The 12,799-nt window shown below is 56.5% G+C and overlaps 2 protein-coding genes across 6 annotated transcripts in view; one reads left to right on the top strand and one right to left on the bottom strand.

Moving 5' to 3' along the window:
* The window catches only part of SNAP47 (synaptosome associated protein 47), a 55,304-nt gene extending 51,935 nt beyond the window's left edge, over window positions 1–3,369 (bottom strand). The window contains exon 1 of one of the 4 annotated variants that reach the window (XR_009264846.1): window positions 2,974–3,324. Coding sequence is in view for 1 of the 4 variants with exons in the window: in XM_058740413.1 (XP_058596396.1) it covers window positions 2,974–3,210 (237 nt within the window). In the remaining 3 variants the exon portion in view is untranslated. Of the gene's footprint in view, window positions 1–2,973 lie in introns of all 4 variants that reach the window. The other 3 variants (XM_058740413.1, XM_058740431.1, XM_058740423.1) reach the window with 3 other exon arrangements.
* Window positions 3,370–3,404: 35 nt separating this feature from the next.
* On the top strand, window positions 3,405–12,145 carry JMJD4 (jumonji domain containing 4). 2 transcript variants are annotated; one of them, XM_058740452.1, is made up of 7 exons: window positions 3,405–3,792; window positions 3,894–4,059; window positions 6,072–6,197; window positions 6,407–6,674; window positions 7,064–7,210; window positions 7,666–7,993; window positions 10,572–12,145. In XM_058740452.1, exons 1-6 carry the CDS (start codon window positions 3,528–3,530, stop codon window positions 7,972–7,974), a joined length of 1,281 nt encoding a protein of 426 aa, XP_058596435.1. In that variant the 5' UTR covers window positions 3,405–3,527; the 3' UTR covers window positions 7,975–7,993; window positions 10,572–12,145. The 2 variants fall into 2 exon arrangements, with proteins under 2 accessions (XP_058596435.1, XP_058596427.1); XM_058740444.1 differs by having other exon boundaries at window positions 7,666–12,145.
* Window positions 12,146–12,799: the final 654 nt, after the last annotated feature.

Raw genomic sequence — 12,799 nt, 5'->3', positions numbered from 1 at the left:
AATCTTCAAACAATCAAAAACACTCTGTTTCCCACACTATCCCCAACTGCCTCCCAAGTCTGCAGCCACAAGTGAAATCCAGTAATTAAGGACCACGGAGCCAACAGATGGCAAGATTTTGACAGTACACAGTCAAATTTTTGCAAAAGGGTAATGACAGCATAAGCTTACACATGTAACTTTTCATACATATGAAACAGACCGTGGGTGTATGTGTGTGTGTGTGTGTGTGCGTGTGCGTGTGCATACAAGGAGAGGAAGAAAGAATTAAAGAACAAATGCATACCTGCAAGGATAGCTCTATATCAAAAAGTTTTTTAAGTCTTATCTGGATGAGATCAGAGTGATTTTTTTTTTCTTATTTTGAGAGAGAGAATGCACACAAGCAGGGCAGGGGGGCAGAGAGAGAGGGAGAGAATTCCAAGCAGGCTCCACACTGTCAGCACAGAGCCCAACACCAGGCTCAAGCCTACAAACCCTGAGATCATGACGTGAGCTGAAAGCAATACTCAGATGCTCAACCGACTGAGCTGCCCAGGCGCCCCATGGGTGATTCTTTCCCCCCACATGAACGGCCCCAGGTGTCCTTGCTGATGGCCACATGCTGACCTCAGGGCACAATGAAGCCGAGTGGGAAGCCGGCACCGCACACACAGAAGCACACAGCTCTTTACACTGCTCTACTCGCCACAAACACTGTCTACCACCTGCCCCACCTCCTCGGTGTTCTCAGCTCCCACCGTGGATCCCACTTCTACCCGGAACTCAGACTCACCCCAGCTCATTCTCCTCCTGCCCCCCCCCCCCCCGCTCCTCTTCCTTTCCCCACTTCTGGTCCTCCCTGTTCTCCTTCTGGGTAAGCTTCATGTCACTTGGGAAGAATCCCCCTCAAGCCCTCCTCCAAAGCTCAGAGTCCCAACATCCCCAGAAGCTCCGTATCCCACCTGTAAAGGTAAGCAGGGTGGCATCTTCCTTATTTAATAAAAGAGAGGCACCTGTCCCTCCTCCTTACACAGAGTGCCTCCTTCCTGCAGGAATGAGACAAACCCAGTGTCCAGATTTTACAAGGCAGTCACCAGCTGCCAACTCAGAGCTGTAAACACACACCTGCAGAACAGAATCAGAAACTTCTCACCAGGTTCAAAAGACCAAGGAAGTGCATCTGGTTTTCCCTCAAGGAGACGAGAACTCTAATTGTCCTTTCTTCTGCTTTTACCGTGTGTGACACGCATTCTGCCCAACTCTATACTCTCTTGCAGACTCTCTATGTACATGTAATCTGCCAGCTTCACATAGTAACAAACCTACAATCTTTCTTTCCATGTTGATGTGGGTAGGTTTGTGTTCACAGAACATTTTTTTCTCCAATATGCTAAGGCCCTAACTTGTCACCCTTTCCCACGTCCCCACTCAGAGGTTCCTCCATCTCAGACCTACTGGTGTGTGCAGCCTCAAATCCTCACTCTTGATCCCCCACACTTCCATTTCAGGCACCTTATTCCCCCATCATGCCCTCCCGGCCCTCACCATCCCAATGGGTCCCAGGATTCCCTCCTGGCCCCCAGCATCCTGTCCAGGCCCCCATCACCCCCCGGGCCTCCGGTATCCCCTCCAGGTCATTACTCCCTAGGCCCCCAGCATCCCATCCAGGACTCCATCACCCCCCTGGGCTCCCAGCATCCCCTCCAGGCCATTACCCCCTGGGCCCCCAGCATCCCATCCAGGATTCCATCACCCCCTGGACCCCCAGCATCCCTTCCAGGCCATTACCCCCTGGGCCCCCAGCATCCCATCCAGGATTCCATCACCCCCTGGACCCCCAGCATCCCATCCAGGCCTCCATCACCCCCTGGGCCCCCATCACCCCCTGGGCTCCTAGCATCCCATCCAGGCCTCCATCACCCCTTGGGCTTCCAGCATCCCATCTAGGTCCTCACTCTCTGGGCCCCCAGCATCCCATCCAGGTCACCATCACCCCCTGGGCCCCAGCATCCCGTCCAGGCCCCCATCACCCCCTGGGCCCCCAGCATCCCATCCAGGCCTCCATCACCCCTTGGGCCTCCAGCATCCCGTCCAGGTCCTCACCGTCTGGGTCCCCAGCATCCCACCCAGGTCCCCATCACCCCCTGGGCCCCACATCCCCTCCAGGCCATTAGCCTCCTGGGCCCCAGCATTCTATCCAGGTCCCCATTACCCCCTGAGCCCCAGCATCCCCTCCAGTCCCCCATCACCCCTGGGCCCCAGCATCCCACCCAGGTCCCCATCACCCCCTGGGCCCTACATCCCCTCCAGGCCATTACCTCCTGGGCCCCCAACAACCTATCCAGGTCCCCATCACCACCTGAGCCCCAGCATCCCCTCCAGGCCATTACCCCCTGGGCCCCCAGCATCCCCTACACGTCCCCATCACTCCCTAGGCCCTGCATCTCCTCCAGGTCATTACACCCTGGGCCCCCAGAATCCTGTCCAGGTCCCCATCACCCCCTCCAGGTTCCCAGCATCCCCTTCAGGTCCCTATTATCCCCCCGCGACCCCCAACGTCCCCTCCTGGTCTCCATCACTCCCTGGGCTCCTGCATCCCTTCTAGGTACCCAGCATCCCTTCCCGGTCCCCCAGCATCCCTTCCAGGTACCCAGCATCCCATCCAGGGCCCATCAACCCCCTGGGCTCCCAGCATCCCCTCCAGATCCTCACCCTCTGGGCCCCCAGCATCCCTTCCAGGTCCCCCAGAATCCCTTCCAGGCCCCCCAACATCCCCTCCAGGTTCTCAGCATCCCCTCCAGGTCCCTATCACCCTCGGACCCCCAGCATCCCCTCCAGGTGCCCAGCGTCCCCTCCTGGTCCCCATCACTCCCTGGGCCCCCAGCGTTCCCCAGGGCCCCACCTCTGACCCCCATGCCCCTTCGTCAGCCCAGTGCACGCCCCACCATCTCCCCTGGTCAGTGGCGCGCTGGGAAGAGGAGGGGTTCTCACCGCGACAGCAGTGGAAGGCGGGACTGTGCCGCGGGAGGTGTGGGTGGGCTCCGGCACAGGCCCAGCCGCACAGTGCGGGCGCCGCTTACCTGTGTCACCCGGGAGACGCTCAGGCCGCGAGACTCGGGTCTGGCGCGGCTTGACAAACTCAGACGCGGGAGGGACCAGATGCTTCAGAGGTGCTAAGGAACGACCCCGCGCCTGCGCAGAATGAGGCCCGCAGGCTGCTATGCGCATGCGTCCAGTGGCCGGCGCTCCCTGTTTCGTACTCGGGCAGGAACTCTGCCCGCATGCTTTTAATTCCGCTCCACGGCGCCGGGCCGACCGTGGGCTCTGAGAGCCTGTGCGTCGCGGTTTTCGCTCCGGCCGGCACGGAGGCCGTGAGCAGCCGGTGCCCCTAACGTCTGCTCCGGAAGTAGTTTCAGCAAGTACTTCCGATCACTCTCAGTCTTCGGGCCGGACAACGGGAGGCGAGAGTCCGGGCGTACGCCCCTCACCCGGCAGCGGCGGCCTTTGCGCCGCCCGCCCCGCGCGGACGCCCAGCCTGTGCCGGGATGGACAGAGAGACGCGCGTATACGCCGAAAATCATTTCCGAGGCCTGCAGGGGCGGCCCCCAGGCGGCGCCTGCCCGCCCCCAGGCTGCGTGGACTTCATCGAGAATCCGGACTCGTTTTCCTACGCCGACTTCTTCAAGGGCTACCTGCTTCCCAACATGCCGTGCGTCTTCTCCAGCTCCTTCACCGCCGGCTGGGGCAGCCGCAGGCACTGGGTGACGTCCAGCGGGAAGCCCAACTTCGAGCACCTGCTTCGGAAGTACGGTGAGGACCAGGGGCCGGCAGCCGGCGGTGGGAGCGCGTACCCGAGGGTGGTCGTCTTCGGAGAGCCTCGGAGGAGTCAGTGCCAGACCCTGTTGTTTCAGGAGACGTCGTCGTGCCTGTTGCCAACTGCGGGGTCCAGGAGTACAATTCGAACCCCAAAGAACACATGCCGCTCAGAGACTATATCAGCTACTGGCAAGAGTACATCCAGGGGGGCTATTTCTCTCCTCGGGGCTGCCTCTATCTCAAAGACTGGCACCTGTGCAGGTAAAGGGGCGCTGCGCGCACAGGGGCGCTGTTTTACCTGGACCTAAACGAGCCCTGGTTGCACACGGGGCAGCTCGTCTTCTCCCCAGTTAGGGATTTTGTTTCAGGGGGGTAGGAGGGGCAGAGAGAGAGAGCTGGGGAGGGGAGGAGGGGTAGGGAGAGAAAGGATCCCAAGCAGGCTGCACGCTCAGCGCAGACCACAACACCGGGGCTGGATCTCGCGGTTCTGGAATCACCCACCACCTGAGCACAAATCAAGACTCCGGACGCTCAGTGGATTGAGCCAGCCAGGCGCCCCGCCCCCAGCCAGGGTGTTTCGGCGCGCACAGACCTGGCTCTCTTCTGGTTGGAGGCGTCCTCTTCAATCACAGGGTGGGTGACTGTGAGGAATGTGGCCTCCCGCGGCCACCTCTTCTGCTTCACGTTTGCCCAGAACCCTCTTTAAGGACTCCACCCTCTCTAGCTGGCAGGTAGTACTCAGCCTTCGCCCTTCCTCTCAGGTGCCACTAGGACTGGCCTTCCCTTTCCAGCCCTGCTTTTCCAAGTTAGGCCAGTGCCTGTCCACCTTGGACTGGGAGTGTCCAGTCTCCAGCAAGTCTCCATCACTGACCAGCAACTCTCTGTCTGTAAGGAGGCCTGTTGTGGTCTCCCCACCTAGCACTCGTTTCTTTCCCTGGGAGCATGGGCAGCCTCATCCCATCTGCTGTGTTCCCACTCTCTGAGGTCGTCCTGGGGTTTTTTGTCCCTTTCCCCTGCTCAGGGGTGTGTTTTTCACAAGCATCGACCATTGTACTCAGACCCCAGCGAGCAGCACAGGGCACAGAGTGGGTGTTAAGTTAGTGTCGGATGGATGAGTGAATGACTGAATTCTCGTTTTGCTGGTGTGGAAAGTAAGGTTCAGAAAGGTAAACTGAGACTAGATTCGCTCCCTTGAGGTTCCTGAGACTAATCCAAAAGTACACTTGGCAGCAGCATGCCCTGGGTGCTTTCTGCCCCAGTGCTGCTTGTTCCTCACAGACCGGACACAGGTCCTGGCCCTCAGGGACTCCTGTTCCAGCAGCACGTATGGACTTGTAGACCCAGATGCTCCCGCACTGTGGATTCAGGCTTCCAGTAAACAATAAGTGAGTTTTCTGGTGTGCGTTCTAGGTATTGCATGAGAACTTGTTCGAGAAACTTGTTCAGTGATTATATGGTGGCTGATTTTGGCTGAGTGTCACATATGGAAACCCTGGAAACCATAGAACAAAGAACCAAGCAACACTTGGGTCAGGCAGGCAGAGGTGGCCATCAGAGACATGACATTGGAGCAGGGTTTTGAAGGATAAGCAGGAGTCTGATGGCACACAAAGGCATGGCCGCAGACGGAGTGGCTGGTGTTCTGGGTAACTACAGGTGGTTTAGGGCTCCTGGGGTTCCCCCCCTCGTGGCCTGTGACCATGAGAGATGTGTGAGTGGCTCCAGAAGCTTGTTCCAGCATGTTGTTGGGGGGGCTACCCACTCCCTTAGGCTGCTTTGGTGTGCTCTTGTGCCTGGGGCCCCATCAGCTTGGTTGTGGGATCAGGTTTTTGGACCAGGGGGATTTCGAGTGTTGAGAGGTAGGAGAGAAGGATCTCAGCATATATGGGCCTGTGGTGTCGCATCCACTCAGACTGGAGGTCACTGGTGGGGTGAAAGCACAGAGGTCCCCAGACTCTGGAAAGACAGGGTGATGCAGATGAGGCATCTGGAGCCGTAGCCCAGCCAGAGGCTGAAATCCTAGAAGTGGTGCTGGGAAGTTCTGGAGCAGTCAGGTCCCTGCCTGTGTGGTCGATGCACCCCGAAAGCCGTTTTACCTGCTGTGACTGTGGTTGAGCCATGGGGGCTGTGGTCATCTGGTGGCTGGACTGGCGCTGGGTGGTCAGTTGGCACTGGCTCTGGAAGGCAGCTCGGGGTTACTCATCCTTCCAGAACGCTTAGGATCTAGCATCTTGTTAGCCACTCCTGCCACAGCCCCCTGCCACCCCCTCCAGGGACTCATCGGCGGAGGACGTCTTCACCTTGCCTGTGTACTTCTCATCCGACTGGCTGAACGAGTACTGGGACTCTCTGGATGTGGACGACTACCGCTTCGTCTACATGGGGCCCACTGGCACCTGGTACAGTCTGTCCGCTTCCTCCCTCCTGCTGGCACCTCATCCCCTCCGCTTCCCTGCATGCGGTCCTGAAGCCCATCCACTCCATGAGAGCCCCTGTTTCCTGCCAGCTTAACCCACTTCTCCCCTCCTGGGGCTCTGCCTGTGGCCGTCCCGCTGGAAAGAACCAGATGGCACCCATCCAAGAGGCACTAAGGGGATGTTTTGCACAGGTCACCGTTTCACGCCGACATCTTCCGCTCCTTCAGCTGGTCTGTCAACATTTGTGGGAGGAAAAAGTGGTTCTTCTTTCCTCCAGGGCAGGAAGAAGCCCTGCGGGATTGCCATGGTGGCCTGCCCTACGATGTGACCTCCCCTGCACTCCTTGACCGCCGTCTGTACCCCACTCGTGAGCACTGCAGCCCCCCGCTGGAGGTCATGCAGGAGGCGGGCGAGATGGTGTTCGTGCCCAGTGGCTGGCACCACCAAGTCCACAATCTGGTAGGGTGGGCACACCGCATCACACATGCCCGCAGCATGGCCCAGACAGGCCAGGGAGACACGTCCTGGGGTCCTCCTGGTGTGGCTCCCGCCCCAGAGAGTCCGTCTCCCCCTGTGACTGCCCCTTGGCTGGCCCACCAGTCCTCACCCCTGGCACGTTCTCAGATGCCTCTCCACAGAGAGGGTTTAGGCTCACCTCTGCTGACCCCACCCTGTCTAGGAGAGCCTGCGTGCAGGCCAGGTTCCACCAGCCCGCTCTCCCTGCTGGCACCTCTGGGACACAAGAGCAGCCCTTTCAGGGCTGGGAAGGGCTGGAAGGACCTCCAGGCTGGGGGAGGGGCAGTACCTGCCCTGGGCTCATGGGGACACCTCTGCCTCACCCCTCCCAGGAGGACACCATCTCCATCAACCACAACTGGGTCAATGGCTGTAACCTGGCCAACATGTGGCACTTCCTGCAGCAAGAGCTCTGTGCCGTGCAGCAGGAGGTCAGTGAGTGGAGGGACACCATGTCTGACTGGCACCATCATTGCCAGGTAGGCCAGCCTGGACAGGACGGGGGTGTGGGAAGTACTGAGAGGGGCTCCGCAGGGCTGCAGTGGGGACTGGGGAGGGGGCTCCACAGGGCTACAGTGGGGACTGGGGAGGGGCTCTGCAGAGCCAGGCCTGCAGTGTGGGGAGGGTGTGGGGCAGCCCCCAGGGCAGCCTACATTCTCAGAGGGGGCTAGAGCTGTGGTCTTGGGGGCGTGGTAGCCTCTAGGTCTGCCTGTGTGAAGGTCCCTCTGGGCCTGGGGCAGGTCACTGGGGTTTCCAGCTTGCAGGACTCAGACCCATCCCATCGCTGGCTGACCCCCAGTCATCTCTGTCCCCATCCTCGAGAATTGGGCCAAGTCTCTGGATCCTTTGTGGTCTGGGCCCTGCCCACAGTCAGCAGATACTTGCCTGGAGCTGCGAGCAAGCTGTGGCTCACTGGCTGCTCCTCTCTGGCCAGGTCATCATGAGGGCTTGCTCTGGGATCAATTTTGAAGAATTTTACCGCTTCCTCAAGATCATCGCTGAGAGGAGGCTTCTGCTGCTGGCAAAGGGAATGGGCCCTGATGAAGTGGAGGGTGAGGGTGGCGAGGGCACCATGCTGGGCCCCCAGCAGGCTGCTTTCGACATCGGCCGGATTGCCGAGGTGCTGGCATCCGTGGTGGCCCACCCAGACTTCCAGAAAGTGGACACTAGCACGTTCTCGCCGCAGCCTGAGGAGCTTCTGAGGCAGCTAGAGGAGGTCGTGGTCACCACCACAACTCTTTAATGCATGCTGCATGGATCAGGTACCCCATGACGTGACAGGATTGTGGGGCACCAGCATGGAGGGTAGGCGGCCTCCTCTGGTGCGCCTTCTGGAAATAAAGCTCCACGCTTCTGTGTGGCCTGGGACACATCACCTCCCACTGAGCCTTGTCACCTCCAGTGTCCCAGGCATGGCTCCTGCTCTTAAGGGCGTGATAGCATCCTGGCTGTCCGCTGGCCTCCCCGGGGCCCTGATGCCTGTGCAGAGGGTCCAGGCTCCTGGTCCTGAGGTTCGGCCAGGGCTGAGTATTCTGGATCCAGTGAGGTGCTGGGTGGGAGGTGTTGGTAAGTAAGATCTGCAGCAATAAGGCTGGAGTGTGCTGGGGACTCAGGTGGGGGCAGAAGGTGGCTGGGATTCTCGGTGCCCCCGGCCTTTTAGCAAAGACCAGCCTGCAAGCCCACAGGCCTCCCGTCCACGGCAGCGTGAGGCAGCTGGTGTGTCTGGCAGGGTACCCTCTGCAGCAGGACCACTGTGTGAATGTGCATCTTCCCCTGGAGCAAGCCCCTTCTTGTTGGCGGGGACTGGGGCCCAGGGCAGCCCCCAGGCCAGGGCTTCTGTCTCTGTCCCACACTAGAGCCACTGTTTACACAGAACCTGCCTTTCCTCTGCAGGCCTGTGCCCCGTCCTTGGCCTCACGCATGCCCCCAAGAATCACTGTGGTGCAGCACTCGGGCACCACTCAGGGTCTGTGGGTCTGCTGGGTTTTATTTCTCTCCTGCTTGAGACAGCCCTGCCTTTTCCCATCAGGGGTAGACCTGGAGCCCAGCGAGGGCTACATGTTTTCATCTACTCAGACTCTACCTCTTTTGTAACTTCCATGAGATGCCACCTCCTGAGTGAACCTCTCTCCTTCCCAATCAGAAGTGTCCCTTCAGTATTTCCCTGGCACTTTGCTAATTCCACATTGCATGTATCTATATTTATTACTGATCTCCTCTAGCAGATTATAAGCTCCTAAGAGTCAGGAGCTTGTGTTAACCATCTTGTATCCCCCACAGTAACTTTGTAGAATCTTGTACCTACCAGATGCTGAAAGGTGTGTAAAGAATTGAATGGAACTGAGGACCAGCAAAACTAGATGTTTCTACTGGCCATTTTGGCAGCTCTCTGATGGTACTTAGCAGTGCCCCTTAGTATAAGCACACTCTCTCTGCACATAAAACAATAGACCATGAACCTAAAGATGTTTTTTTCTACCTTTCTTGTATTATGAGTCCCACTTTGATTCTGGAGCAACTCTACGTGTATGTGTGTACCATCAAAAATGTCTATGCCCCACCAGCCAGGAGGTTTATAGGCAGAGATGGCACTGGTAAAGTTAATGTGAAATCAGTGGAAATTTTCTGTATTAGCATTTTGCAGGTTCGGGACTCTCCTACTCAGGTAACTATGGATAAGTACTTCCCATGGTCTCCGGGGCTCCTGTGACCCTCTTCCACCCTTCACTCATGTTTGTCATCCTAAGCCACCAAACAAGCAGTATGTGGTTCAGAGCACGTCTGCCCCGTTGAGCCTCCAAACCTTGCACGGCACCTCTGCCAGGCAAAAAAAGTTCATCGTTGCACCCTGTGGTCTATTTGAACTGCATGCTCACCTGTGCCATTCAGTTTTCACACCTCGCACACCTGTGTGCCACTTAACAGGGTGGTAGGGTTCTCCAGAGAAATGGAACCCACAGGATCTACCTAGAGCGAGAGATGGTGAGTGAGATGTGTTGACACTGTGCCCTTTGGTCCAAAGCCTGGAAACTCAGGAGGGTGTGTGTGGCAGCCTGGAAGCAGAATTGCTTCTTTGGGAAACCTCAGTCCTTGCTCATAAGGCCTTGAGCTGATTGGGTGAGGCCCACCCACACTGTGGAGTGTCATCTGCTTTGTTGAGGTGTGCAGAATTAAAAGTTAATCATATCTGAGAGATGCCTTAACAGTGATATCCAGCCTGGCATTGGACCAAATGGGTGGGCGCTGTGGCCTGGCCAAGAGGATGTGGACCTGACCACCAATCACTCCCCAGTGTTCCCTTGCCTCTGACCACCCACCCTGACATTGAGCACCTTGCCCAGCTGCTGTGGGCAGTCGTATGGCCACCCTCTGTGTACTCCTTTGCACCGGGCCCCCCTGTACTCTGCCATTGGACAGTCATGTTTGCACGCTTCCCTGAGTGTTTTCCAGCCACGTTTTGGCACACTGACTAAATCAGTGTGCATTCACTGGGTTACTGAACAGTTGCCCCATGCACCCTTGTTCCATACCATCAGCTTCCACCACGGGAATGCCCACTCTGCCATTTCTTTGCTCTTTGCACAGCCATTATTTGCCATTTTGGTCGCCTTTTACACACTTGTGCACAACTCCACAGTCTATGCTTGTGTGTTTTTTCTCCAGCTTTCACCCCAGCACATCCTTCTGCAGTGCTTACCACTTGCTCCTCCTGTGCTGTCAAACATTTGATCCTAGCACACCCACTTGGTGCTATCAGACCCTGTCTTGTTGCACACTTCCCATTCGGGACCCCTGGACTGTCCCAGGCCAGGTCACCACTTACCGTCATTCTCTTTACAGCTCCCTCCATAGCCACGGTGTGCCATCAGATACTCACTCTGCAAACCCATGACCACTGCATGTGTGATCGTTCATCTGGCGCCCCTTGCGTGGTAATTCTGGATCTTCCAAACCAAGAAGTGCCACATGTGACAATTCTGGACCATCCAAACCAAGAGATGCCACATGTGAGCAGCTTCTTGCTCCATGTTGTTCTTTTTTTAAAGTTTATTTATTTTGAGAGTGTGAAAGAGAGGGAGAGAGAATCCCAAGCAGCCTCCACACTGTCAGCACAGAGCCCAACATGGGGATCAGTCTAATGAACCTTGAGATTATGACCTGAGCCAAAAACAATCAGATGCTTAACCAACTGAGCCACCCGGGTGGCTTATGTTGGACGATCTGCACACTCCTTGGGCCTGGCAGACGTGAGCCCTGCTGTGTGTGTAGGTGACACTTGCAGCCACTGGGGAGGAGGGGATAACTCAGAATTGCCCCCTAATTCACCTAGCTCTTGCTTCTGTAGGCTGTCTGTTGGGATGCTACTGGAAGTCTGTGACGGGACACACAGGAATTATGTAGGGCCTTGGAGGCTCTCTGGCATGTGTGGTGTAGCCCTTCAGCCTCTGGTCCTGGGGAAGGATATGGGAGGGCACTCCAGTAAGCTCAGGGCAGTGTGTGTTTCCCACCTGGATTGGAGGCATTCTGGTATTGGTAAGGCAGCGACTGTGGTGCCCATGGATGGTCATTTCTGGTGACACCCCTCACCTGTCAGGCTACATCTCTCAGCCTCCTCATGGGAAATGTTGGCACTCCTGTCACATAACCAAGGCACAGGCCTTGACCAGAGTGACCATAATGTCCCCGTCTAGGGCATTTCTGGAGTAAGCTATTGTGCAAGGCATTGTGGGGATGCTTATGGGATAAGGCCCAGCTGTAGCTCTAAATTCTGCATCATAAACCTTTCCCCTGGACAAGAAGCCAGCAGGAAAAGGAATTCTCAGGTCAGAGACCACCTCCCAGGAGGTGTTAAGTGTAGGTAAAGAGTGGGCCATGGGAGGTCCTTGGGGAGGCTTGCAGAGGCTAAGTCCTGCCTGCTCTCAGTACATTTACTAATAGCCTTTCTCTGGCCTCATCCTTTCCATGTTCTGTGTTCTCCTTTGCTTCTGGCTTTTGTTTTTACGATTTTTCCCACTATGGGCTGATGGAGTTCCAGAGTATGACCTTGGAAACTGTTAATTTCTCAATCCTTGTCAGAAGAAATCTCAGCAAGAGAAGCAGAAGTTTCCCTCTTCCTCCAAATTGTAGAAATAACAGCTCCTGTCCTGGGAGAGGCAACAGTCCTGGCAAGGGCTGTATAAAGACTCCCAAATTTGAGTGGTTGTTCCCATACCTGAGAACGTACCTCTGACCGCTAAATGCCAGGAATTCTGAGGGGTTGCCTCTGCTCCTGTCCAGGGTCACAATACTAATGTGACCATGTCCTCCGAGGGAAGAGTGTCTGGGCGTGTCTCGCAGTGGCTGGAGAGTTGTGGCTGGCCCTTCTCACATCCCACACCTAAAATAAACTGATAACCCTGCAAGACTTCTTATTGAATGAGGAGTGAGTGTTTCATTTAAACGCAGGAAATGAAAGGATGAAATCACAACTCCCAGCTGTCGTAGAAAGAGGATTTTAATATGGTATTCATGTGTAGCTTCTACATTTATGTTCAATATTGTCCAAATCAGTAAGCCCTTTTTTGTTGTTTTTTTACCTGTTGTGCAAAAATTCAGTTACCCTCTCACCTCCTCTGAAATGGTCCCCTCCCACTGACCCCATCTCCTGTGGTCTCAGAGCCCTTCAGTGGCACTCATCTGCCTTTCCTCACCTGGTGAAGAGCAAAGTATGTGAAGGGGCCTTTCCTCCTGGGGGAGGATGGGGTGGAGATGGGGCTTGGCAGGACTCTCACTCTCCGTCGGCCTTGATGGTGGAATCTGAGAGTCCATCTATCCGACAAAGGCTGGAGCACTGGCAAGCAGAGCCAGGCCTCTTGGCAGGGTCCTGGGGAGATGTAGACAAGAAGAGATAACTGCCGTCATCAGACCCAGTAGGTGCTTCACTCACCACGAGTGAGTGCTTCATGGTGCCTGTGGGCACAGGTGGCAGTGACCTGTACTGTGCTCATTGGCAGTGCTCCTTAGGGTCAGCTGGTCCTCAGGTTCCTGGAAAGCAGAAGGTACTGAAGGCAGCAGGTGGTCCACAGAAG

The sequence above is a fragment of the Neofelis nebulosa genome, chromosome 1 (genome assembly GCF_028018385.1).
Source record: "Neofelis nebulosa isolate mNeoNeb1 chromosome 1, mNeoNeb1.pri, whole genome shotgun sequence".
Classification (NCBI taxonomy): Eukaryota; Metazoa; Chordata; class Mammalia; order Carnivora; family Felidae; genus Neofelis; species Neofelis nebulosa.
Note: the sequence above shows the minus strand (reverse complement) of the source record. Positions and strands in the feature narration are given on the sequence as shown.

Excerpts from the sequence above, each read along its gene's own strand:
- JMJD4 (XM_058740452.1), top strand. The coding sequence starts at position 3,528 with ATGGACAGAGAGACGCGCGTATACGCCGAAAATCATTTCCGAGGCCTG. Across the intron at positions 6,198-6,406 it reads ATGGGGCCCACTGGCACCTG|GTCACCGTTTCACGCCGACA; the intron begins GTACAGTCTGTC and ends TGTTTTGCACAG. Across the intron at positions 7,211-7,665 it reads ACTGGCACCATCATTGCCAG|GTCATCATGAGGGCTTGCTC; the intron begins GTAGGCCAGCCT and ends CTCTCTGGCCAG.